This window comes from Salvelinus sp. IW2-2015, linkage group LG26 (assembly GCF_002910315.2).
Source record: "Salvelinus sp. IW2-2015 linkage group LG26, ASM291031v2, whole genome shotgun sequence".
NCBI lineage: Eukaryota > Metazoa > Chordata > Actinopteri > Salmoniformes > Salmonidae > Salvelinus > Salvelinus sp. IW2-2015.
Window position 1 is genome coordinate 16,706,625 of NC_036866.1, and position 27,674 is coordinate 16,734,298.

General features: G+C 42.6%; 1 protein-coding gene across 1 annotated transcript; it reads right to left on the reverse strand.

Moving 5' to 3' along the window:
- Positions 1 to 1,008: 1,008 nt before the first annotated feature.
- Positions 1,009 to 27,674, reverse strand: LOC111952507 (large neutral amino acids transporter small subunit 1). The gene is made up of 10 exons (XM_023971240.2): positions 26,874 to 27,674; positions 23,624 to 23,749; positions 13,276 to 13,381; positions 12,011 to 12,055; positions 10,573 to 10,696; positions 10,253 to 10,356; positions 9,863 to 9,959; positions 9,485 to 9,634; positions 3,662 to 3,839; positions 1,009 to 3,550 (listed from the first exon to the last, which is right to left on the reverse strand). Exons 1-10 carry the CDS (start codon positions 27,433 to 27,435, stop codon positions 3,495 to 3,497), a joined length of 1,548 nt encoding a protein of 515 aa, XP_023827008.1. The 5' UTR covers positions 27,436 to 27,674; the 3' UTR covers positions 1,009 to 3,494.

Below are 27,674 nucleotides of genomic sequence, written 5' to 3' on the forward strand. Positions count from 1 at the left end.
TCAAGTTCCTCGGTGTCCACATCACCAACAAACTATCATGGTCTAAACACATCAAGAAAGTTGTGAAGAGAGACTGAAAAGATTTGGCATGGGTCCCCAGATCCTCAAAAGGTTCTACAGCTGCACCATCGAGAGCATCCAGAACAGTTGCATCACCGCCTGGTATGGCAACTGCTCGGCATCCGATCCGTAAGGCGCTACACAGGGTAGTACATCAAGGGGCCAAGCTTCCTGCCATCAAGGACCTATATACTAGATGGTGTCAGAGGAAGGCCCAAAAAAATGTAAACGACTCCAGTCACCCAAGTCATAGACTGTTCTCTCTGCTATTGCACGGTAAGTGGTACTGGAGCACCAAGTCTAGGTCCAAAAGCTCCTTAAAGCTTCGACCCCCAAGCCATAAGACTGCTGAACAATTAATCACATGGCCACCCAGACTATTTACATTGACCCCCCCCCCCCCCCCCTTGTTTTTACACTGCTGCTACTCGCTGTTTATTATCTATGCATAGTCACTTTACCCCTACCTACATGTACAAATTACTTCGAATAACCTGTACCCCCACACAGACTCTGTACTGGTACCCCCTGTATATAGCCTCATTGTTATTTTATTGTGTTACTTTTTATTTTATTTAGTTTGTTTAGTAAATATTTTCTTAACTCTATTTTCTTAAAACTGCATTGTTGGTTAAGGGCTTGTAAGTAAGTGTTTCACCTGTTGTATTTGGCGCATGTGAGAAATACAATTTTAAATTAGATTTTAATCAATGCTGTTTCCATGTCACTTTAACAAAAAAATGCAATGTGACGACATTGAATCAAAGTTTTTTACCCAACTTTAAACTTAAATCCAATGACATGGTTTATATTTTTGTTGATTTGAAGTTGAAGTCACGTTAGTTGACAACTCTACAAAACTAGATGTTGAACGGATGTTTGTGCCCAGTGGGTTTGTCCAGACAAGTAGTCTGGACAAATGCATCTAAAAATCAGTTACAAAGAGGATCGCATTGAAACATATTTTATTAACATGATAAGAACACAGAATAAAGGAGACAAAAAAAAAATGAGAATACATACATGTTTGGAAAAAAAACAAGATTTATTCATAAAGCACTTTCACAAATGCCCTGTAAAAAATGTGGGGACTAACAGTTCCTACAATAAATAAATAAAACCTTCTACAGTATTATTTAAATTAGTTAACATCTTCTGATGGCTGGAGTGTTAGCAAGCTATTCTGCTGTTCTACATACAATGACACATCCTCCAGGAAACCAATGGGAGGTCAGACTCATGAGCTGTATGGTTACCACAGTGACCACGTGGTCTATAGCACAACGCATGTCATTGGCTTTACCAAGCTTTACTGTGCTACAATGTGGAGGAACACATTCAAATAAACAGGTCTGAACAAGCTTCTGCAGGATGATTTTTGTTAATACAGTACGCTGAACAGTTTTTTTCAGCAAAAAAATAAGAATACAATGAATTAATAATCTCGTCAACCATCCACCTCCAGTCCTACGTCTCCCCTGTCCCACCCTCTGAGGCATCTGTATCCAAAGACTGTGTTTTTAACCTTTGCTCTGCTATGCCCTGCGTGCCTACCCACTTTTTGACGGGGAAACCACACCATGGTCCATACCTCATTAAACCTTTACCGCACAAATCTCATCATCACACTTAAATGTGGAAATCATTTTATGAAGTTGATAGTTGCTGACAGTAGTGACAATGTACAGTAGACACACACAAGCACAGAAACAGACACCCTAAAACAATGAAATCATCTTTACAGCTGTGACCCTATTCTAAGAAATATACACACCCACAATAGCCCATTCTAACCCAAAATTCTGAGGTTATTAGCCAGACTTGTCACAGGTAAAAAGTAGTCACTGTGACATCAGTGCTCCTATTGGGGGCCTTTGTTACAACCTGTCCTGTTTTAAAACTCTTCGACATAACAGTAGTTAATAGCAACAATACCCATGTGCATCTGATGATACCCACAAGATCATTGTGATCTAAGAACAAATTAAATCCTTGCTCGTAATGTATGTAGTCTGGATTGAGCTCAAGCAGGCAACTATTATGTTCACAAGTTTGTATTACATCAGCATTAAAAAAAACATGATGTTATATTTGTAAGACTTACAACCAGCTATATTATATTCCTGTGATACTATAGGTCCACTGAGGTAAGACATGGTACAGTCGGAAGGCTACTGGTGATTTAATGACAAATCTACACACAAGCAAAAGGATCTCTGTAATTTGTATACTCGGAATAGTTGTAAAAATAACTATAATTATAATAATTATGTCCCACGCATGGTCTATTTGTGAACCAGAAATCTCACGGGAAACTAAGACGTCCTTGGATATACAAAAAAAAGTTAATTGACAGCATTAAAAAAAAGCTCCACTGCATCTACCTCATGAAAGTAGAAATTCATATCTACAAAGATTTAAAAAATAACGGCCAAAGCAGGGATTTACAAGATGGTGCACAAGGTGCAGTGAGTCAGTCTATTCTGCCGTAGATGGGGAGGGGTGCTATCATATAAGAATTATAACACTGACGCTCCAGTCACTGTTACACGTCCATTTCCCTGTCTACCCTCAGTCGTCAGCTTCTCTGGGCTCAGATGAGTTCAAGTGTGTCTGTAGTCAGGGAACTGAATAGCCTTGGCTTTATCAGAGGCACTAGTATAATCAAATGTATATTTCACTATCCTTTACAGATACATTAAACCTTTCCCCAAAAAAGCTGAAAACAAAATCATACAAAAAAACAAACCCAGACTACAACACATAATGTCTGCGTTCAACAGCCTGTAAGCTGCTGAAATAGAAGCCATGGCAACAAACAGACATGACACCCTTCTGGGAAGCAGTTGACTCACTAACTGGGTAAATGGCAGAACTACTGTGAAACAGTGAGTCTACCTTGGAAATCTGAACAACAATTCTAGCTTTGGCCTACCAGGAAGTAGCACCAAGCCAGGCCACACATGTCTATCACAATTGACTGAAAGCACAGATTGCAACTACATGAACACAGGGATGCCAAACCTTCAGTAAAAGAATAGTTTGAACGAGAGGACATTTCTCTGCAAACAGAAGTAACATAATCCTCATAAATACAACACTTGTGAGCCGTGGTTCGGTAGAAAGACATTCAAAAATACTAAATCAACTAAATCAAGAAGAATGAAACAACGTTTGCAGTGAAAACCTGTCTGAAGGTATCCCAACAGCTACAGTATGAGCAGGGTGGAGGGGGACCGTGCTGGGCACAGCAGTCTAGCAGCATGGCCCTCCTGCACTAGAACACTAGGAGATCAGAAGGAATGATTAGACCTAAAAACATTGATGGGGGCTGAGTGAGGGTGTAGACTGGGAGCAGGTGCCTCCAGGGGTGAGGGGTAGAAAAGTGGTCACTGGGGTTGTATGTCGAGGGGCTTCGTCGCTTTAGCTCCTCTTCAGGATTCCTGTGGTACCACCCCAATCAGCTTCTGGCAAAGCGCCGTGGAAGAGACTGGAGAGAGAAACACACCGTAAGTCACAATCACTGTATAATCAGAAACAGACTACAATCATGCAGATAGGTCCAGAGAGTGCATTGAAGCAATTCATAACGGAAACTTACAGATAAACTGAAGGAGCCATTTGGGCTTGTTTTGCCAGCAAACGCCAATGTAGTAGACTGGCACTCCAGTGGCAATGATGCCAAAGCCAATGGCACACTCCACAGGTGTTTTCCAGATGGACACCACGATAAGGAACATACAAGCCAGGACAAAGCTGATAGGCAGCAGGATATTCACCTGGGGGAAACATTTAAATGTGACACTGAATAAATAAACCAGGACAGACAGACACACTGACACTACCGTTAACAAAACACACAGAGAATGACTGGATTCAAACTAAACCCATCTTGAGGGAATTAAAATAGGAAAATATTGTGAAATTGTATGACAGTAATTCGCAAAGCATCTTCATCTACTAAATAGAATATTTAAAATACAATATTTTAAAAGTAGAAGATAATACAGTCGTATGAAAAAGTTTGGGCACCCCTCTGAGGCTGCATAATAATTTACTCTGTCGTCACAGAAAATGATCACAGTGGCATGCCATTCATTTTCTAATAAAAGCTGAGTACTGGGGTATTGTCCAGACAAAGATGTTTAGTGTAGCAATATTAAGTTGTATGAAATTAAATCAGATGTGAAAAATAGGATATGCAAAAATGTGGGCACCCTTGTCATTCTGTTGATTTGAATACCTGTAACTACTTAGCACTGATTAATTGGAACACACAATTGGTTTGGTGAGCTCATTAAGCCTTGAACTTCATAACAATGCATCCAATCATGGAAAAAGGTATTTAGGTGGCCAATTGCAAGTTGTTGTTCTCTTTGACTCTCCTCTGAAGAGTGGCAACATCGGGCCTCAAAACAACTCTCAAATGACCTGAAAACAAAGATTGTTCAACATTATGGTTAGAGGGAAGCTACAAAAAGCTATTGCAGAGATTTAAGCTGTCAGTGTCCACTGTGAGGAACATAGTGAGGAAATGAAGACCACAGGACCAGTTCTTGTTAAGGCCAGAAGTGGCAGGCCAAGTAAAAATATCGGAGAGCCCACAGACCACCTCCAAAGACCTACAACATCATCTTGCTGCAGATGGTGTCACTGTGCATCGTTCAACAATTCAGCGCACTTTTGCACAAGGAGAAGCTGTATGGGAGAGTGATGCAGAAGAAGCCTTTTCTGCACACACGCCACAAACGGAGTCGCTTGAGGTATGCAAACGCACATTTGGACAAGCCAGCTTCATTTTGAATAAGGTGCTGTGGACTGATGAAACAAAGATTTAGTTATTTGGTCATAACAAGGGACGTTATGCATGGCGGCAAAAGAACACAGCGTTCCAAGAAAAACACTTGCTACCCACAGTAAAATTTGGTGGGGTTCCATGCTGTGGGGCTGTGTGGCCAGTGCCGGTACTGGGAATCTTGTTAAAGTTGAGGGTCGCATGGATTCCACTCAATATCAGCAGATTCTTGGAATAATGTTGAAGAATCAGTCACAAAGTTGAAGTTACGCTGGCGCTGGATGTTTCAACAAGACAACGACCCAAAACACTGCTCAAAATCTACCCGGGCATTTATGCAGAGGAACAAGTACAATGTTCTGGAATGGCCATCCCAGTCCCCAGACCTGAATATCATTGAGAATCTGTGGATGATTTGAAGCGGCTGTCCATGCTCGGCAACCATCAAACCTAACTGAACTGGAGATGTTTTGTAAGGAGGAATGGTCCGAAAACTCATCCAGAATCCAGACACTCATTAGAGGCTATGGGAAGCATCTAGAGGCTGTTATTTTAGCAAAAGGAGGCTCTAACAAATATTGATGTGATTTTTTCTATTGGGGTGCCCAAATTTATGCACCTGTCTAATTTTGTTTTGATGCATATTGCACATTTTCTGTTAATCCAATAAACCTAATTTCACTACTGAAATATTACTGTGTCCATCAGTTATTTGATAGATCAAAATGAAATTGCTGATCCAAACACCCAATTATTTATAAATGGAAATCATGGAAATTGTCAGGGGTGCCCAAACTTTTTCATACGACTGTATATAGCAAATGGGCTTCTCTCATCAGTCTTACTGAGGTAAATGCTAAAGGTTAAAACTCTGAGGAGGGTTAGATGTGAAATGCTGAGTAGAGAGGGAAGGGGAGTGTTTGTGCACTATAGTCAAACTCCGATCAGAACACTGACTCACATCCAGCTGAATGTGGAGCATTGGACCAATAACTGACATTTTCAGAGGCTGCCAAATGCAGTCTGATGTTGATCCACACTAACTAACTAAATGAGTACCAGCAAGCGGGTATATGAGAGCGAGATATTCAAAGGCAGAGAGTTGAATGGTCAATGTTGAAGAACCCCTCCAGCCCCTCCTTTATTGTGGCACAGAGCCACTGTGGGGTCATCTGTCCCAAACCCTGTCCCAACACAAACACACAGGACAGATTTATCTGTGATAGATAGAGATCGAGAGAGATCTGAACTGTGCAGCGCTGGCCTCTTTCACTTCACTGCCTCTCTCGGCCACTCCTCTCATTAACACATCGCCATGTCAACCAGACAGATGGGTTCAGGCCATTATAGGTCCATTTTGGGGGCAGGCAGAGGACCCACAGTCACACAAAGGGTCTCTGTGTGTCCAACAGTCCTAGGGCGACTGTCAGTGCACATGCTGCTCTACCTTCTCTAGCCAGCAGCTCATGCCAATGGCAGGTCACACTGCGATCTACGCCGCCAAGTAACCAGTTCAAGCTCCTTCTTTTCTTTCTTCTATCGTCCTCCCTCTCTCTCTCTGGGCTCTATTGGGTGACGATGACATGGACATCGATTAAGGCAGCCCCCCGCACTGCTCTGATTCGGAGGGGTTGGGTTAAATGCGGAAGACACATTTTGGTTGAATGAATTCAGATGTGCAACTGACTAGGCATCCCCCTTCCCTTGCAATGGTAAATCTTACTGTTGGCAGTCGCGCTGTAGGTTTTGATGAATAAACAAGTTGTGGGTGTGTCGACGCATGGCCCCTCACTGGCCAATCGGAGCGTGCTCCATGGCTAAATATGTGGTTGCTTCAAGTAATGTATTTACGAATATTATTCTGCTATAGCTTAGTCCGTTAAATAGCCTGCCCCATATTTGCTAAATATGTTGAACATTTTTGCAGTCTACATTTTTCTAATTGAATTGCTTCCATTTGGAAATACATTGTTAAACATAGGCTAGAGCATTGGTTCTCAAACTTTTTATAGTCCCGTACCCCTACAAACATTCAACCTCCAGCTGCGTACCCCCTCTCGCACCAGGGTCATACGATACATTTATTAAACATAAGAATGAGTGTGAGTGTGTCACAACCCAGCTAGTGGGAAGTGACAAAGAGCTCTTATAGGACTAGGGAACAAATAATATAATAATAATCAATAGTTTTGCTCTTTATTTAACCATCTTACATAGAAAACCTTATTTGTTCATCAAACATTGTGAATAACTCACCACAAGTTAACGAGAAGGGTGTGCTTGAAAGGATGCACATAACTCTGCAATGTTGGGTTGTATTGGTGAGAGTCTGTCTTTTTCCACGCACAGTCTGTGCCTGTATTCAGTTTTCATGCTATTGAAGGCCGATAATCCACTCTAACATAGCTACGTGGTTGCAAAGGGCATCAGTGTCTTAACAGCACGATTTGCCAAGGCAGGATACTCGGAGCGCAGCCCAATCCAGAAATCTGGCAGTGGCTTCTGATTAAATTCCATTTTCACAGAACCGCTTGTTGCAAGTTCGATGAGGCTCTCTTGTTCAGATATCGGTAAGTGGACTGGAGGCAGGGCATGAAAGGGATAAAGAATCCATTTGTTTGTGTCATCCGTTTCGGGAAGTACCTGTGTAATTGCGCACTCAACTCACACAGGTGCTTCGCTATATCACATTTGACATTGTCCATAAGCTTGAGTTCATTTACACACAAAAAATCATACAATGATGGAAAGACCTGTGTGTTGTCCTTGTTAATGCAGACTTCTTCACAGCCTCAATTTTGTCCCGCACATTGAATATAGTTAAGTAGAGTCCCTGTCATCCTAGACTCAGATCATTCAGGCGAGAAAAAACATCACCCAGACAGGTCAGTCGTGTGAGAAACCTGTCATCATGCAAGTGGTCAGACAAGTGAAAATGATGGTCAGTAAATAAAACTTTAAGCTCGTCTCTCAATTCAAAAAAACGTGTCAATACTTTGCCCCTTGATAACCACCGCACTTCGGTATGTTGTAAAAGTGTTACATGGTCGCTGCCTATATCATTGCATGCTTTAACAAATTTAGCCATTTTCACTGTAGTGTCCAAAACGTCTTTCAAGCTGTCAGGCATTCCCTTGGCAGCAAGAGCCTCTCGGTGGATGCTGCAGTGTACCCAAGTGGCGTCGGGAGCAACTGCTTGCACGCACATTACCACTCCACTATGTCTCCCTGTCATGGCTTTTGCGCCATCAGTACACATGACCTTCTCCCATTCCTCCTCTGGATCATCCAGATGGTCATTGGCAAACTTCAGACAGGCCTGGACATGCACTGGCTTAAGCAGGGGGACCTTGCGTGCGCTGCAGGATTTTAATCCATGACGGCGTAGTGTGTTACTAATGGTTTTCTTTGAGACTGTGGTCCCAGCTCTCTTCAGGTCATTGACCAGGCCCTGTCTCTTATACACATCTAGATGTGTATAAGAGACAGGTCCTAGGGCGAGTGTGATTGACCGTCATCTTGAACCTCTTCCATTTTCTAATAATTGCGCCAACAGTTGTTGCCTTCTCACCAAGCTGCTTGCCTATTGTCCTGTAGCCCATCCCAGCCTTGTGCAGGTCTACAATTTTATCCCTGATGTCCTTACACAGCTCTCTGGTCTTGGCCATTGTGGAGAGGTTGGAGTCTGTTTGATTGAGTGTGTGGACAGGTGTCTTTTATACAGGTAACGAGTTCAAACAGGTGCAGTTAATACAGGTAATGAGTGGAGAACAGGAGGGCTTCTTAAAGAAAAACTAACAGGTCTGTGAGAGTCGGAATTCTTACTGGTTGGTAGGTGATCAAATACTTATGTCATGCAATAAAATGCTAATTAATTACTTAAATCATACAATGTGATTTTCTGGATTTTAGTTTTAGATTCCGTCTCTCACAGTTGAAGTGTACCTATGATAAAAAATGACAGACCTCTACATGCTTTGTAAGTAGGAAAACCTGCAAAATCGTCAGTGTATCAAATACTTGTTCTCCCCACTGTATGTGAATAATGAAAACACGAAGAAAAAAAAWATATATATATATATATATTTCAAAGGACTCTCAGTAGACCATTTAAAAGCCCTTTATTCATAGGCTACCTGGTTAATGGCCAGCATTAAAAGACACACCTATGCGATGCTGCTAAACCAGCCTTGATCAAGGGGAGGGTAGGCATTCTTGTTTTTTAATCATATTAAACAAAATGAGAGGAAACCAACAGTTTCCTCTCTCCATGGGCACTGTGTGTCATGTCTGGATAGGCCTCTGTTCCGCTCTCACCATCCATGCCATTATCAACTGAGTTACCGTTAAGACCTGCATTTTGTGGGTCTTAACTTCCCATTATCGCTGCATGAAATTCTCACTTTTGCACGTGTTTTTAAGGACATACTTCAAATATTGCCACCCCTCCCACATCAGCGCAAGTGAGCCGATGTTAGACAAGTAAACTGCTGAACCTGGCATTAGGACTGGAAAACGCCAGTGTGACAGTTTTTGAAAATGAACGTGCATCAGCCGCAAACAAAGAGCTCTCTCTCCTTGGTGCCTGATCAGTTGAAAACAGGTTAGAGACATTACACATATTCTCACCTTAATTGGTCGTTCCAGCTCAGGTTTCTTGTAGCGCAGCCACATCATGCCGATTATCGCCATGGCAATACAGAGCCAGTTGAAGAAACTGAAGAAGTTGATGACAGAGAAGATGTCGTTGGAGAAGGCGTACAGCAGCGTCATGAGGCACTGTGAGGGAAGTATGAGAGAGAGATTTGTGAACGTAGCACACAGCAGTGACTATTGTCGACAGGCATGAAAAATTGCTAATAATGACCATAATACTGAGCTTCAATCCTCAGGCTCAATGTTTGACTACAAGTTCCAATATTATGTTTTACTTAGCATATTGAATGATGAGAGCCCTCGATGGTGGTGCAGTTTTGAGAAGCACCTGGTCAGAGAGAGGTTACGTACTGTGAAGATGAGTGACGGCAGAGGGGTCAGCAGGTCGGGGTGGATCATGGACAGCAGACTGGGGAGGTGGCCTTCTCTTGAGCCCACAAAGAACAACCTGACAAAGAGAACAGGGGTTATAGTATTTATACATACACACAAACCAAAAGAGCATACTTGTATATAGCATTGGAGTTGGTGTGTGAATTAATTAGTGTAAGTCAGAGGAGTTTGGTGGGAGGAGCTATAGGAGGACGCGCTCATCGTAATGTCTGGAATGGAGTCAAACATGGCTTTATACTTTTTATACCGTTCCATTAATTCCATTCCAGACATTACACTGAGCCCATCCTCCTATAGCTCCTCCCACCAGCCTCCACTGGTGTAAGTGTGTGTGTGTTTGTGAGTTACCTGGATGATGTAAAGAGAGAGCCATTAACAGAGCCGAAACAGGACAGTCCCACAAACACAGGGATGATCCAAGCCATGGGGCCCAGGTGGTAGTTTCCAAAGTCCTGAAGGACAGAAACACAAACAATATCAGCAAACAAAGTCTGTCTACCAGTCACTGGGCTGTGTGTACTGAGACATACAGTGATGTACGTAACCTGATATTGAGTGTGTACCAGTGGAGACAGACGGTTCTGTACTGTATGTACAGGCTAATCTCGACACCATAAATCCGTCACGAGAGACTAATACAGGCCGGTTCAGTATGGGGGAGAACTCACCACAGCCACAGCCTCAGAGCTGAGCATCTCTTCTGGACTCAGAGTGGTGAAGTAGGCCAGGTTAGTCAGTACGTACACCACAGTGACGATGGGCAGGGAGATGATGATAGCACGAGGCAGGTTCCTGTGGGTGTGGGGGGGGAAGTGAGTTATAGAGTTTAACACGCCACCTCTGACAATACTTCCTTTGTTTACCTACGTCGGAAGAAAATCTGAAGTAATTCTAACTTTGAAACGGGCTGACACAGGAATCGTGTTAACATAAAACATGCATGTACCAGTAATTCTTTTCAAAATGAATAGGTAGTCATTCTTGACCTATAGTATGTTACAAGGAACATGGGCTGCGGTCCAAACACTTAAAAGACACACCCTATCCCCTCAGCCCTCAAATTAAGTTGTCACTGTCTGTCTGATGATGTATCATGACGTCTGACGAGTATACACTTGCAGGGCAAGGGAGGAAGGAATTATTTTTAAGTGGACCACACAATCATCCCGCAATGATTGTGTTTTCAGCCACTGGTAGCTTGTGGGTGCTTTATATGCGCTACAGTCAATTATGAGTGCATGTTGTCACGGCCCCTCTGCATTGCAGGGGGGGTTCCTCCTGCAGGCAGAGGAGGGTTGTTAGTGATTGGAGCCACCTGTGCTCAGGGTATTTAAGCTGCTTCACTAACCACTTTTGTCTCTCTCTCTGCTCCTCCAGGTATGATCCTGTTTTGTTTGTTCCTTTGTAGTTTTACATAGTTTTCACGCAGTCATATTCACACACACAGATTCACGCATCCCTGCACTTTACATACACCCTACATTATGATACTTTCACACCTCATTCCTTTTTCTTTGTTTAAAGTTAATAGTTTTTGGTTTATAATAAAGAACCTTTTTGATTGGCCTATACCTGTTCGTGTCCCCTCATTTTTTGCCACAGGCTATGAGCCGGCCTGTGACAATGTCTACTTATATTAAATATATAATTATTAATATACGCCTGCTGTATGATAGCTAGCAAATTAATTTGCTAACTAACATTAGCCTGCCTAGCTGGAACTTCTGAAAAAGGAAAAATGTATTTCTACAATTTCCAAAACACATTTACTTTTTACGTAGTAGCTAAATGTCTAACTTATTTGCATTCGTTTTTGTTGACTTCTCCATTAAGTTTTCGCAGACTTTTCTTAGCGTATGTACAATTGTCGTGGTTTGAATAATGGGGAGTTTCAGGCCCGGCGTGAACATAATTGTACACTCGCAAAGCCGACTAAAAACGAGGGCTGAGGGTCTTACGTTAAACTTCCCTTGCTTGGCTAATCATTTGGACCACCCTCCAAAATGGTGACGGGGATTCCCCCAAGGGCATAAGGCGAGGGTAAGTGGACAAGGGTGTATCTTTTAAGTGTTTGGACAGCAGCCATGGAACAGTTTGGACACTCACTTGTAAGGTTCAATCATTTCTTCTGTAACAAAGTTCAAGTAATTCCTGCAAGATAAAGAAGACATGGTTTAGATACACAATCAGAACAGAACACTGTAAATCTATTGTAACGTAGACACGCTGTGATTTCATTGAGGGTGAGAGGATATTAAATCATTGCTTTCATATACCATAGATGAACAAAACATAAGTGGTAAAAAGACCAGGCGGGAGTAAAGAGTGAGACTGTAACCAAGTTTCCATCCACAGTTTTTATGCAAGTAAAGCTGTGATGGAAACAGGAATTTTTGGTACAATTTGGTAAATGCCAGCAGATAATTTGTTCATTTGACATAGTGGGATCTTTGTCTGTAAAATGAATTATGCGAGAAATGGCGGTGGAAATGCCTTTATGCGCAAATATTGATGTAAACGCTACCATATCGAAGTCAACTTGAAACCACACGATGACATGGTGTGTGTTCCTCCCACTACGACTTGGGAAACCATGCAGTTTAAAGTAGGATGCAGATTATACAAGTAATGACCTTTACAGGGTGGTGAAAGTGCAAGATATGAGCTTGATGCTCCTTTCCAATAACATATCAAGGGTCTTATTCTGATGACATGATGATCAATGCTTGACTGCCATTTTGATAAATAAAAATATTCTCGCTCTTATCCATCAGGCTACAGGGGCGGCAGGTAGCCTAGTGGTTAGAGCATTGGGCCAGTACCCGAAAGGTTGCTAGATCGAATCCCCAAGCTGACGAAGTAAAAATCTGTCGTTCTGCACCTGAACAAGGCAGTTAACCTGCTGTTCCTATGCCGTCATTGTAAATAATAATTTGTTCTTAACTTACTTGCCTAGTTAAATTAAAATAAGTTCATGTAGACTGGAGCTTTGTGCCAAGACCAAGGCGCATTTGCTATTTAAAACTATCGGTAGAGTTGAAAATACAAATGGAAACACATTGAACATTAGATTCAAGTTCAGTGGAAACACACCACTTGTGGAAGAATTTGCATATTTCATTTATGCAGATTTTAGAATATTTGCATGCAAATGTTGCCAATTGGATGGGAGCTAGTGAGGAGAAAGCGGGACGGGGAAAGAGGGAGTGAACACCAGGCATGGGGATTAGTCTGAACAGACTTTTCAATTCACTTAGGAGGACTGACTTAAGAACTCTAAGAGGGTGTTTACAATGGGATTAGAATGGACAATGCTGGCCTAGTGTTCAATAGTCCTGGATGTCAGTCAAGTTCTAGTTCTCTGTACTTACCAGCCCCCATACGCAAACAGACCACTGTACAGGGCCAGACCAATGTTCCCAAAGTCGTAATTTGAATTCTTGAAAGAATTTTCTGGTAGGAGGTTCACTGTGTCACCTGGAAGGAGAGAAAGGGAGTTGGAAAGTTAAGACCAAAGTTGACTGAATCATTGAACACAAAGTGGACAGAATCAGTATCCCTATAAATTGTGTCAGAGCAGGGTCCTGGAATGATAAAACACTAGATAACAAATGCACCATGACCAACTTGAAACCGTTCAAATAGTGCAGGGCTAGATATATGTACGCAGACAAAATATCACTAATATAATTTAGAGCTTGTTCAAAAGGCTGTGAGCATGCGTGGTTTAAAATTTAATCTAGAGGTTGGCCGATTTTAATTTGGTCAGATTTCAAGTTTTCATAACAATCGTAATCTGCATTTTTGTATGCCGATTATGGCCGATTGCATTCCACGAGGAGACTGCGTGGCAGGCTGACCACCTGTTACCTTGGCTCCTTGCTGCACTCGTAAGTTGCTAGCTAGCATTAAACTTATCTTATAAAAAAACAATCAATCTTAACATAATCACTAGTTAAACTACACATGGTTGATGATATTACTAGTTTAACTAGCTTGTCCGGCATTGCATTTAATCAATGCGGTGCCTGTTAATTTATCATCGAATCACAGCCTACTTCGCCAAACGGGTGATGATTTAACAAATGCGCATACAGTGGGGAGAACAAGTATTTGATACACTGCCGATTTTGCAGGTTTTCCTACTTACAGAGCATGTAGAGGTCTGTAATTTTTATCATAGGTACACTTCAACTGTGAGAGACGGAATCTAAAACAAAATCCAGAAAATCACATTGTATGATTTTTAAGTAATTAATTTGCATTTTATTGCATGACATAAGTATTTGATCACCTACAACCAGTAAGAATTCGGCTCTCACAGACCTGTTAGTTTGTCTTTAAGAAGCCTCCTGTTCTCCACTCATTACCTGTATTAACTGCACCTGTTTGAACTCGTTACCTGTATAAAAGACACCTGTCCACATACTCAATCAAACAGATTCCAACCTCTCCACAATGGCCAAGACCAGAGAGCTGTGTAAGGACATCAGGGATAAAATTGTAGACCTGCACAAGGCTGGGATGGGCTACAGGACAATAGGCAAGCAGCTTGGTGAGAAGGCAACAACTGTTGGCGCAATTATTAGAAAATGGAAGAAGTTTCAAGATGACGGTCAATCACCCTGTCTGGGGCTCCATGCAAGATCTCACCTCGTGGGGCATCAATGATCATGAGGAAGGTGAGGGATCAGCCCAGAACTACACGGCAGGACCTGGTCATGACCTGAAGAGAGCTGGGACCACAGTCTCAAAGAAAACGCATTAGTACACACTACGCGTCATGGATTAAAAATCCTGCAGCGCCCTGCAAGGTCCCCCTGCTCAAGCCAGCAACGTACAGGCCCGTCTGAAGTTTGCAAATGACCATCTGGATGATCCAGAGGAGGAATGGGAGAAGGTCATGTGGTCTGATGAGACAAAAATAGAGTTTTTGGTCTAAACTCCACTCGCCGTGTTTGGAGGAAGAAGAAGGATGAGTACAACCCCAAGAACACCACCAACCGTGAAGCGTGGAGGTGGAACCATCATTCTTTGGGGGATCTTTTCTGAAAAGGGGACAGGACGACTGGCACCGTATTGAGGGGAGGATGGATGGGGCCATGTATCGCGAGATTTGGCCAACAACCCTCCTCCTCATCAAGAGCATTGAAGATGGGTTGTGGCTGGGTCTTCCAGCATGACAACGACCCGAACCACACAGCCAGGGCAACTAAGGAGTGGCTCCGTAAGAAGAGCATCTCAAGGTCCTGGAGTGGCCTAGCCAGTCTCCAGACCTGAACCAATAGAAAATCTTTGGAGGGAGCTGAAAGTCCTGTATTGCCCAGCGACAGCCCCGAAACCTAAAGGATTGGAGAAGGTCTGTATGGAGGGTGGGCAAAATCCCTGCTGCAGTGTGTGCAAACCTGGTCAAGAACTACAGGAAACGTATGATCTCTGTAATTGCAAACAAAGGTTTCTGTACCAAGTTTTGCTTTTCTGATGTATCAATACTTATGTCATGCAATAACATGCAAATTAATTACTTAAAAATCATACAATGTGATTTTCTGGATTTTTGTTTTAGATTCCGTCTCTCACAGTTGAAGTGTACCTATGATAYAAATTACAGACCTCTACATGCTTTGTAAGTAGGAAAAACTGCAAAATCGGCAGTGTATCAAATACTTCTTCTCCCCACTGTACGTGAAAGAAGAACAATCATTGCACCAATGTACCTAACCATAAACATCAATGCCTTTCTTAAAATCAATACACAAATATATATTTTTTTAAACCTGCATATTTAGTTAAAATAAATTAATGTTAGCAGGCAATATTAACTAGGGAAATTGCGTTCAGTGCAAGCAGAGTCAGGGTATATGCAGCTGTTTGGGCCGCCTGGCTCATTGCGAACTGTGTGAAGACCATTTCTTCCTAAATTTGCCAGAATTTTAAATAATTATGACATAACATTGAAGGTTGTGTCATAATAGAAGGTTTTGTCATAAATAGTCCTTTAGACTTAGGGTTGCCACCCGTTAAAATACGGAACTTTTCTGTATTTCACTGAAAGAATAAACGTTTTGTTTTCAAAATGATCTTTTCTGGATTTGACCATATTAAAGACCAAAGGCTCGTATTTCTGTGTGTTATAATTAAGTCTATGATTTGATAGAGCAGTCTGACTGAGCGGTGGTAGGCAGCAGCAGGCTCGTAAGCTTTCATTCAAACAGCACTTTCCTGCGTTTGCCAGCAGCTCTTCGCAATGCTTGAAGCACATGACTTCAAGCCTATCAACTCCCGAGATTAGGCTGGCAATACTATAGTGCCTATAAGAACATCCAATAGTCAAAGGTGTATGAAATACAAATGGTAGAGAGAAATAGTCCTATAATAACTACAACTTCTTAACTGGGAATATTGAAGACTCATGTTAAAAGGAACCACCAGCTTTCATATGTTCTCATGTTCTGAGCAAGGAACTTAAACGTTGGCTTTTTTACATGGCACATATTGCACTTTTACTTTCTTCTCCAACACTGTGTTTTTGCATTATTTAAACCAAATTGAACATGTTTCATTATTTATTTGAGACTAAATTGATTTTACATATTATATTAAGTTAAAATAAAAGTGTTCATTCAGTATTGTTGTAATTCTCATTATTACAAATAAATATATATATAGAAAAATCGTCTGATTAATCGGTATCGGCTTTTTTTTTGTCCTCCAATAATCGGTATCTGTCGACCTCTACTTTAATCCCCTACCGTCAACAGTAATGGGGATTTCACTGATTCCACAACTCAGGGGGCTACCTGTTAAAAAAAGGTAAACGTGAAGCGTATGCCTGAGGGAACACACCAGGGATGGACATTCCAACAGTACTAGCTGGCCCAAAGAGCCAGACATTCTGTGAACAAACAATTCCCAGAGTGTTGTTTCAGACAGGGGCCCATGCTTAACCAGGACAAACACTGGGCCGTGAGAACCCCCATGTCCCTCTTCGTGTAGGACCATGACCTACCACCTTTATTGTCCCCCAACTCTAAGCCTAAAGCCTGCATGACGTCCCAACATGGTAAGGGTCTTCCCAAAGTTCTGCAACGTCAGCTAGTCCACTGAAACTCTATGACACAAATATATTGGTTGCGCGGCCTCCACTTCTTACCAGCGTGAGTCAAGGTGCAAATAATGTATTCATAATTGAAATGGAAAATGCTCAACGCTCGCTCACCATTAAGAATTCATTGTTTTATTTAAGCAAGGTTAAAATAAACTTTTCGGCCTTCAATGGCCTTCAGCAGAATAATCAGAACAAGGGATTGGACAAGTTCATAAAGGGCGTGGGGAAGACAATTAGGAAGAAAACGCTATTCAGCTGGTGGTGCAAATGAGAGTGTGGTAGACTATACAGGTTGGTCCTCAGGGTGAGGGGTACTGTGGTCAATGTCTACACCTGTTTTGTGGACGTGTACATCCAGGAAGTTCAGACCTCCCTCGTCATGTTCCATAGTGAAATGCAGGTGTCCCGAGTTGCAGGTTAGAAAGTTTGGTACAATCCTTATGCCCATGGCGTTCCTCTCTCCATGGCAGGAAGTAGGCATCGTCAAGGATGGCACCAAAATTCACAATTGAGTTCGTTGTCTGTAGCTTATGCCTGCCTGCCTGCCTATACCATACCCCCACCATGGGGCACTCTGTTCACATCGTTGACATCAGCAAACCGCTTGCCACACGATGCTATACACGCCGTCTGCCTGGTACAGTTGAAACCGGGATTCATACGTGAAGAGCACGGTTCTCCAGGGTGCCAGCGGCCATCGAAGATGAGCATTTTCCCACTGAAGTCGTTTATGATGCAGAACTGCAGTCAGGTCAGGTCCCTGGTTTCTGACAGTTTGTGAAGAAATTCTTTGGTTGTGCAAACCCACAGTCTCGGACGATCCCAAAGGTGAAGAAGCTGGATGTGGTCCTGGGCTGGTGTGGTTACGCATGGTCTGCGGTTGTGAATCCGGTTGGACATACTGCCAAATGGTTTTTCACTATTTGCCCCCATCTTTATCACTAGAAAAGGTACATCTACAAACCCCACTCAGATAAGGCTAACATTGGAATCCTTTTCTTTGTTTTCTTTGTCAAGAGAGATACTGGCTTGGCCCACAGCACTAGGTTCTCCTAATTTGGAGCCAGCTATTATTTGGTCAAGATAAAACAGTGGCCTAATAGTTTAAAACTTCTTAATACAATATCAGTGGATAGTTAACAGCAACTTTTTATTGGTCACATACTCAGCAAAAAAAGAAACGTCACTTCACTGTCAACTGCGTTTATTTTCAGCAAACTTAACATGTGTAAATATTTGTATGAACATAACAAGATTCAACAACTGAGACATAAACTGAARAAGTTCCACAGACATGTGAKTAACAGAAATGGAATAATGTGTCCCTGAACAAAGGGAGGGTCAAAATCAAAAGTAACAGTCAGTATCTGGTGTGGCCACCAGCTGCATTAAGTACTGCAGTGCATCTCCTCCTCATGGACTGCACCAGATTTGCCAGTTCTTGGTGTGAGATGTTACCCCACTCTTCCACCAAGGCACCTGCAAGTTCCCAGACATTTCTGGGGGGAATGGCCCTAGCCCTCACACTCCGATTCAATAGGTCCCAGACGTGCTCAATGGGATTGAGGTCTGGGCTCTTCGCTGGCCATGGCAGAACACTGACATTCCTGTCTTGCAGGAAATTATGCACAGAACGAACAGTATGGCTGGTGGCATTGTCATGCTGGAGGGTCATGTCAGAATGAGCCTGCAGGAAGGGTACCACGTGAGGGAGGAGGATGTCTTCCCTGTAACGCACAGCATTGAGATTGCCTGCAATGACAACAAGCTCAGTCCGATGATGCTGTGACACACCGCCTCGGTGTAACGCTCATTCCTTCGACGATAAACGCGAATCCGACCATCACCCCTGGTGAGACAAAACCGCGACTCGTCAGTGAAGTGCACTTTTTGCCAGTCCTGTCTGGTCCAGCGACAGTGGATTTGTGCCCATAGGCGACGTTGTTGCCAGTGATGTCTGGTGAGGACCTGCCTTACAACAGGCCTACAAGCCCTCAGTCCAGCCTCTCTCAGCCTATTGCTGAGTCTGAACACTGATGGAGGGATTGTGCGTTCCTGGTGTAACTTGGGCAGTTGTTGTTGCCATCATGTACCTGTCCCGCAGGTGTGATGTTCGGATGTACCAATCATGTGCAGGTGTTGCTACACGTGGTCTGCCACTGCGAGGACGATCTACAAACCCCGTCCTGTCCGTCCTGTCTCCCTGTAGCGCTGTCTTAGGCGTCTCACAGTACAGATGTTGCAATTTATTGCCCTTGCCACATCTGCAGTCCTCATGCCTCCTTGCAGCATACCTAAGGCACGTTCACGCAGATGAGCAGGGACCCTGGGCATCTTTCTTTTAGTGTTTTTCAGAGTCAGAAGGAAGGCCTCTTTCGTTTCCTAAGTTTTCATAACTGACCTTAATTGCCTACAGTCTGTAAGCTGTTAGTGTCTTAACGACCGTTCCACAAGTGCATGTTCATTAACTGTTTATGGTTCAATGGGAAACATTGTTTAAACCCTTTACAATGAAGATCTGTGAAGTTATTTGGATTTTTACAAATTATCTTTGAAAGACAGGGTCCTGAAAAAGGGAAGTTTCTTTTTTTACTGAGTTTATTTAGCAGATGTTATTGCGGGTGTAGCGAAATGCTTGTGTTCCTAACTACAAAAGTGCAGTAGTATCCAACAATTCACAACAGTACACACAAATCTAAAAGTAAAATAATGGAATTAAGAAATATATAAATATTAGGACGAGCAATGTCGGAGTGGCTTGACAGGTAGATACGATTGGCAGTTACGTGATTAGCTACAGGGAGACTGTGGGAATTTGATTATGATTTGATACCTAGTCAGTTTTACAACTGAATGCATTCAACTGAAATGTGTCTTCTGCATTTAACCCAACCGCTCTGAATCAGAGAGGTGCGGGGGGCTGCCTTAATCAACATCCACGTCATCGGCACCTGGTGAACAGTGGGTTAACTGCCTTGCTCAGGGGCAGAACAACAGATTTTTACCTTGTCAACTCGGGGATTCGATCCAGCAATCTTTTGGTTACTGGCCCATCGCTCCTACCCGCCAGGAAGTGGGCGTATGTGTGTTGTATTTGGGGAGGGGTTAAAGTTGGTCACAGCAGCACAATGAGCAGCTGGGTCAGGTTGTAAATAAACCATTAAGAGATCCCGTTACAATACTGACTACCGTTCCTTCAACTGAGCCAGCAGAAAGAAATGTGATGGCAAAACTATTGCAGTGCTGCCTATTTCATAAGCAGCCAAGGGGAGATGCACTGAGACCGAGATGTACACATGAAAAATACACATTAAAGACACGCAGACAAGGAATGTCCCTACAGAGCCTCCTGACTGGCTCCAAAAGACAAACAAAAACACTTTTGATTGAAAAGGAACTGGACTATTGCAGTAGCCTAATCAGATTAGTTTTTAACAATTGTGTTGCCATTAACCTGCTTGAGCCTATTGCCAAATGAAGGAATGACCCAGAATCTTATACTTAATCCGTTTACCCTAGGTGACTGCCCAGTATAGACAACAGGTGGTTTAAAATGCACTGAAGTGAGCATGTCTCTGTCAGGAAAAGAGAAAAAGGACAAGAGGAGCGTTCATTTGACCTCTGTCGTTAGATGTATCTCTCCAACCCAGTGGCGTCCCACCCAGATAAGACAAGACCAGACCAGAGCAGTCCAGCTCTGGAAGAGCCTCCTCCATACCACAGCCATGAGCTGGCAGCAGGAGGACCGTGATAATTCGATACATGCTATTTCACAACACTGAGTTTGTCACAGGGCAATAAAACTATCACACGCACACATCCCGACAGACAAAGAAATACAGATATAGACACACTTAAGTAATTTAGCAGATGCTCTGACACATAGGGACTTACAACAAGTTCATTCAAGTAAAGACAACCACTACCATGATCATTGCAAGTAAAACCTTCATCAAAAATGTCCTCTATTAGAAAGATCAGTCCGTGTAAGAATGAACAAGAAACAATTAAGTGTTTAAAGTTGCTGTTTTTTGTGAAACTTTTTGTGAAAAGCAGACAGTAACCAATGATCATTGGGGCCTACAAGAGATTAATTTACAAATGCATTGTGAGAAAACGCCCATCTGACATAAGCCCCTCACCAACTTCCACTCCCACCCAGCACTAACATATTGACCCTGCAGACACAGACACCCATAGCTCTTCTTTATTTAAATATATTTTTCCCCCTTAGAGCCTGCCATTCATCTGTCTGTGACCACTGGCAGAGTCAGACAGGACCATGCAGATGGAGGGGAGGAGAGTGGGGCTGCTGTTGAAGACAGAAGATAGAGAGCCGGGGAACCATATTTAACTCTGAATGATTGATAGTATTAAATCTACCTAGCCGTATTATAGTGTCTGACAAAAATAGCTAAAAGTCCACCACCAATGTTACGGTTGATTCAATCTAGTCTGGTGCTTTAAGCAAGAGCTCCCCCACTGGACAAGGATGTCAGTTCAACATCTAGTTTTGATTTACATTCGGTTGAGATGTCAACTAATGTGAATTCAATGCGAAATCAACAAAACATTTCACCATGCCGTTGGATTTAGGTTCAAAGTTGGGTGAAAAAGAACACAAAATGCCCTTACATTGACTTTTTACAAATCCAATGAGTTTTCATCGTTGATTTAACGTCATCACATTGATTTCTTGGGTTGAAATGACATGAAAACAACGTTGATTAAACCAGTTTTTTCCCAGTGCTCTGGCCTGCAAAGAAATTCTCTCTCATACACTTCACCCTTAACTTCATGTGCCAGCTCAACTTCAAATGCATCCAAATATACAACCAGGAGAAGGGAAAGAGATGTGATAACAAGGAGGCCAACAGGAAAGAACAGGACCAGCCATGGTTACACAGCAGGCCATGACTACACATATTCACCCAACAGAGGGTATCTGGCCTCTAAGGCCACAGGGTTACCTGGGAAAGGTTAGCAGTCTCAGAAACAGTTCCCTGAGCAGCATTGCAAATGTATGCATCTTAAACATTGCAGTSMTGGTACYCTGAAGGGGGGGGGGMGGGGGGGCATGCCTCTGGTAAGTAGGGTGGCACCTCTCTGGAAGCTGTTTAGTTAAGCTTGAATCACTCATTTGCTCCCATGCACTAACCACACACTTCTGTAAAGGAATTCTCATTTGCTAACTTGCTACAGTAAAACATCAGGTTACAAAATCTCGAGCATCTCCAGGACAAAGGTTTTAAAAAGTGCAATTCCTTGCACTTCAACAGTACCTATTATTCTAACATAATTACTTTTACATAACATTAAATCAGTCTGACTGGAAGACTTGTTTGTTTTCCTTCAAGGTGGCCCATAAGCCCAGTCTGGGCACTGAATCAGTCCACACTGATCTCTCAATCAGTACTGACTGGCCCTCAGCTCTCCTTCCTCCCACAGGACAATGGAGTAGTGTTTTACTGTTGGAACATGATAACGTTGTTTTTTATGCCTCTCATTTGGGCTGAACATCTTAATTGAACCAAAACACTAGTGGATTGAATGGTGATGTCTGTTTGACTTATATCGCTAAAAGTTAATGATCATAATCTTATGAAGATAACTTTCCTTAGGACCCCAGTTGGGACCCTTGAGTTGGGAACAGGATGGGTATAATATTGATTATTTGTTTGCCATTTCTTTTATCCATTCTGTTCTTACTTAGTGCAACATGAGGTGTTTTTCCTGGTTCTGTGATAGCAGCAGCATCCTGTGCTCTCAAAGACTGACTCATGTTTAAGCTGCTGAGATATGAAGCTGCCTTTGTGCGTCTAGAAATTATAGGGCGTATTTGATACTGCTCATAATTTTTTTTTACAGCTACCATTTTGTATAATGTTGCTATGATTGCTATAATGTTGCTATGATTATTTTGCATGCATGTCAATTGTATTTAAAAAAATAAATAAAAAATTGTGCACATGATTCTTCAAGATATAGTGTTTTATAAGCTCATATGAAACTGAAATAAAATCAATCATGATAATGCTTGATCCTGCTAGTCAACAGGAAGAAGACTTCTATTTGCCAGCTCCCAGTTTTTTAAAAGTTACCTATCAGATAGGATTAAATGCATAACAATAGAATGAATAGAACGGATGAATCATTGACTTGAATGGGGACTCATGTTCTTTACATTCTATTTCTATACATTTAATCCTATCCGATAGCCGATTTCCGGATAGATAACTTTAGAAAAACTGGGCCCTGGGCTAAGCCAGTTACTTCACTCTCTTGGGGACACCCTCCATATATGGGGAAACACCTTATTGGCAATGAAGGCCACGCCAACTTCCTGCACTGGATCACCTGACACATCGTTATTGGGCCTGACTTATAATATATAACAATATATGCCATTTAGCAGACACTTTTATCCGAAGCAGGAATCGGACTACCCTTGCGTTACAAGCGCCATGCTCTACCAACTGAGCTACAAATGACCACTTCCTTTCCCGTCGCATGGCACTTTATGGCTTGTCTGTTTAGTTTTCACTGTGTACCTCCTCCTGTAAAGTGCATTATGATGAGTGTTTTAGTGATTTTGTGTGGCTGTATCTTACCTTTGCCAATCTTCACAAAACCAATAATGATGATGAGGCCCAAGGCAAAGAGCTTGGCAGCTGCAAAGGCATCCTGGACCCGCGTGGCTGCCTTCACACTGTAGCAGTTTATAGCAGTCAACAGCACTGGGGAAAGACAGAGAAAGAGACAGTGTGTGAGAGTTATGCCTTTTTATTACTGTCTACATGAATGAGCTAAATAAAATCTTTACAAATTCTCCAACCTTTTCTAAGCTCAGTAAGCCCAATAAATCCTGCTGAAGGTACTAAATGTTCGCGTAGCATCCCCTCAGCACGCACAGCGGGACCCTGAGGCTAGGGTTGGGAAACCCCAGCACCCAGCCCACATGATATATGTGATCGGGCGGCAGGTAGCCTAGCGTTTAAGAGTGTTGGGCCAGTAAACCGAAAGGTCGCTGGTTCGAACCCCCAGAGCCGACTAGATGAAAAATATGTTGAGGTGCCCTTGAGCAAGGCACTTCACCCTAATTGCTCCTGTAAGTCACTCTGTACAAGAGCGTCTGCTAAATAACTAAAATGTAAATGATCAGTGCGCTGGACCGCTGTGAGGTGTGTCATGTGGCACAGAGGGTGGAATAGTTCAGAGACCCAGTAAACAGATTCTTGTTGGAATAAAATCAAGGCCCTCCCCCTGTCCCTCTGACTCCCCATTAAAAAAGATTAACTAACGAACACTTCAAAAAAACATAAATAAAATCAGCCTGGGCAACAATGGGGAACCAAACAGAACAAAGAGGGCCTGTGTGGGAGTACAGTATAGATTGGGTAGAATGGCACACACACAGACATGAAAACACACACTCACACAGAGTGAGAATGAGAGAGCAGACCTTCTGCCACTGGGATCAGAGTAAAGGGACTACCAAGGCAAAAAGGCTTCAGTCTCAGCCTCCCAAACAAATGACATGGACTGAACCTGAGGTTTCAACCCACAACCCGCTAAAGAAGCCAGACAGAGCCAGCCAGGGGGCCACTGTGTTAAACCTCACTACTGTGGAACTATACATTAAACTAAAGCACGGCGACCTAATAACTACTAAACACCAAATCAATCACTGGAACAATAACACAGACGGTCAGACAAACATCCTAGCCTAGCACAACTCAATGGATTAGCAAAACTGCATGGAACAGTATTGTGGATAATAGAAGCTTAGCTATCCTGATTGACCATGTCAACTCTAGAGTCTAGACCAACAACATCTTGGCTTCAACCCTATCTCTAATCTATATATGTGCCCTGGCTTGGCTGCCACTCTATCTCAGTCTGTATCATGTGGTCACTGTTGGGGATTACACGCTCAGAAAAGGGATTAGAGACTAGAGCAGGCACTATACCATATGACGTTCACACACACATTCCTGCACCTTAATCAGGCATTCATACCAGTGGAGGCTACTGAGGGGAGAACGGCTCATAATAATGGCTGGAATGGAGTCAATGGAATGGTATCAACCACATGGTTTTCATGTGTTCGATACCATTCACTCCATTCCATCCATTCTACTCCATTCCAGCCTTCATTATGAGCCGTCCTCCCCTCAGCAGCCTCCACTGATTCATACTCCCAACAGAGAAATGTATGCTACAAGAGAGATGGGTACAAAAGGGGCAAAAGTCTGTAACAGAGAGATGGAATTGGAGCACAGAAAGAAAAGTCTGCTTGAGATAACTAGCAATCTCCACAATGTGAGAATGTTTTTGATTTGTTGGCTAATTAATGCAGAGCTCAAACTAATCCACCCATAATCCCAACTGGCTAACTACTATCCAACACTGCACAACAGTAGTGCTGAGCGATAAGTGCTTTTTAAGGTCTGTTCGGTTTTGGTTCGATTATAGGTTTCTATTATATGGGTTGAATGCTGTAACACAGAATGCAACAATAAAACAAAGTCCCATGATGGTAGTGACTGCTCACCGCTGCTTATCACTTATTAACCATCATTATTCACATTACTTTACTTTAATCAAATATTTCAGTTGTTGTGTGTATTACATTTGTTTTATTTGATGACTTTCTTATTTCATTCCAAGTCATCTCATCCCTATAGAGCTGCTGCATATGCAGTTTGACAAAAATCACTATTTTGTAGTACTCCAAAGTAAATAAGGCCTGCTTTTATGACCGCTGAATGCCAACTATTAATCACTTAGATCATGTATTTTCAGGTAGAGATACTGTACCTCGCGAAGCAACAGCTGCTCTCTCTATCCCCTCACGATCGTGCATTATTCTGCCTCTTCCGTAGCAGGCATAAAATAAACACAGACTACAAATGCGTTTTATGCGCTAAACTATGTAGAATATTGGCCTGTTGGAAACTACAACATCATACAGTTCAGACTGGATCATCTACGTGTTGAACTTCACAGTGCCACCTGACTCACAAAAGCATTTATAGAACAACTCTTACTGAATGTGTAGGCCTATAAGCTGTCCAAATTGGTTCGTTGGAGAATACAAGATTGCTTATTTGTATACCAGAGCATATGATATCAACAAAGTGATAAAGTATAGTGTCAAAACTTAATACATCCCTTCATCATACTGATATTGAACATAGTGAGTCACATCACACGCCTTTCTTTTATTTTATAATTACTGTCGTTTATACCCCGCGCAATAAGGGTCCATGAGAATACTGTGCGCAAGATGTGTAACTGAATTAATGTTATTTGCATATTATGGGGAAACAATCATTTATTGTAGATGATGTTTTATATTTGTATTGTATTTACATTATTTTCCTTATTTTAATTTTAATTATTAATTATCTGGAGAGAAATAAAATGTCCATGTGAGTGTGATCAGACCATATGGCGCCTGGGTAATGCTGCCAAAACGCCGACCTCTACCAACCAAAGATGATGAAATAACGCGCTATTTTTTCAACAGTTCCATTCAACTACAGTAGACCTAGCCTACAGAGTTTCCGTTTGGGTGAGTGGCGTGCGCACTGCCAATAGAACAGTGTCGCAGTGAGTAGGCCTAGGCTACCTGTTTTCAAGATTTTGGCACCATATATCAACATAGTCCAGGAAATTACAAAATTAAGTTTCATTAAAAATACTTTTATAAAACAGTGTCTGTTGGAAGATACATTTGCATACTACGAAATCCTGACGTGGCGCCATGCGTAAAGGAGGATGCAACGTGTGTATCAACCACCTGATATAGTAGCACTGAGTTTGCGAATAGTAAATTGAATCAGAATGGCTACTTACAGATGCAAAGACAGGCGATCAGCTTCGCTCCATTCTCGGGTACAGGGCAGTCAGGGAAGATTGGCTTGAGAAGGTAGGTAGCGAAGACGTACGCGACAATGTACTGCGATGACGGGCGGATGATGAGCAACTCGATCCACAGTTTCAGGAAAGCCGGCAGGGAACCATACACTTCAAGGATGTAAGCATAGTCTCCACCTGATTTGGAAATAGTGGTGCCCAGCTCAGCATAACACAGTGCACCTATGGTTGAAAACACGCCACACACTGCCCAAACGACAAGGGACAGTCCGACGGACCCGGCTTCCTTCACCACTCCAGTCGGGGTCACAAAGATACCCGAGCCGATGATGGTACCCACTATGATAGCTACGCCATTCACCAGGGTAATGGTTCTTTCTAGGACAACCTTCTCTTCCCCGGGTACCTTATCCGGGCTTCCCATCCGGCTTGAGTTTCCATTCTCTCCTCCGACTGGAGAGAGCATCTTCTCCGTAACCTCCTTGTCTTCCACATCCCGTTCGGCTGACGAATTCGAATATCTTTTCTTTAAACTTGACATTGCTCGCTCCTGTGGGGACACGGCTTTTTGCTTGGTGTCTGTGTCTCTCCTTGTTTTTTTTTTCTTCTCCGATGTAATGTTTATGATCCTGTCTGTCGCTCCTGAAGCGCAAAGACACGATGCTGACACAGAAACACGTGCTCTGTGCTGTGTCAACGGAACTCTGTGTATAAAGGATTTTAGTATAAAGCTTCATGGTCTGTCTAGGACAGCCTCTTCCTTTTCTCCTTTCATGACAG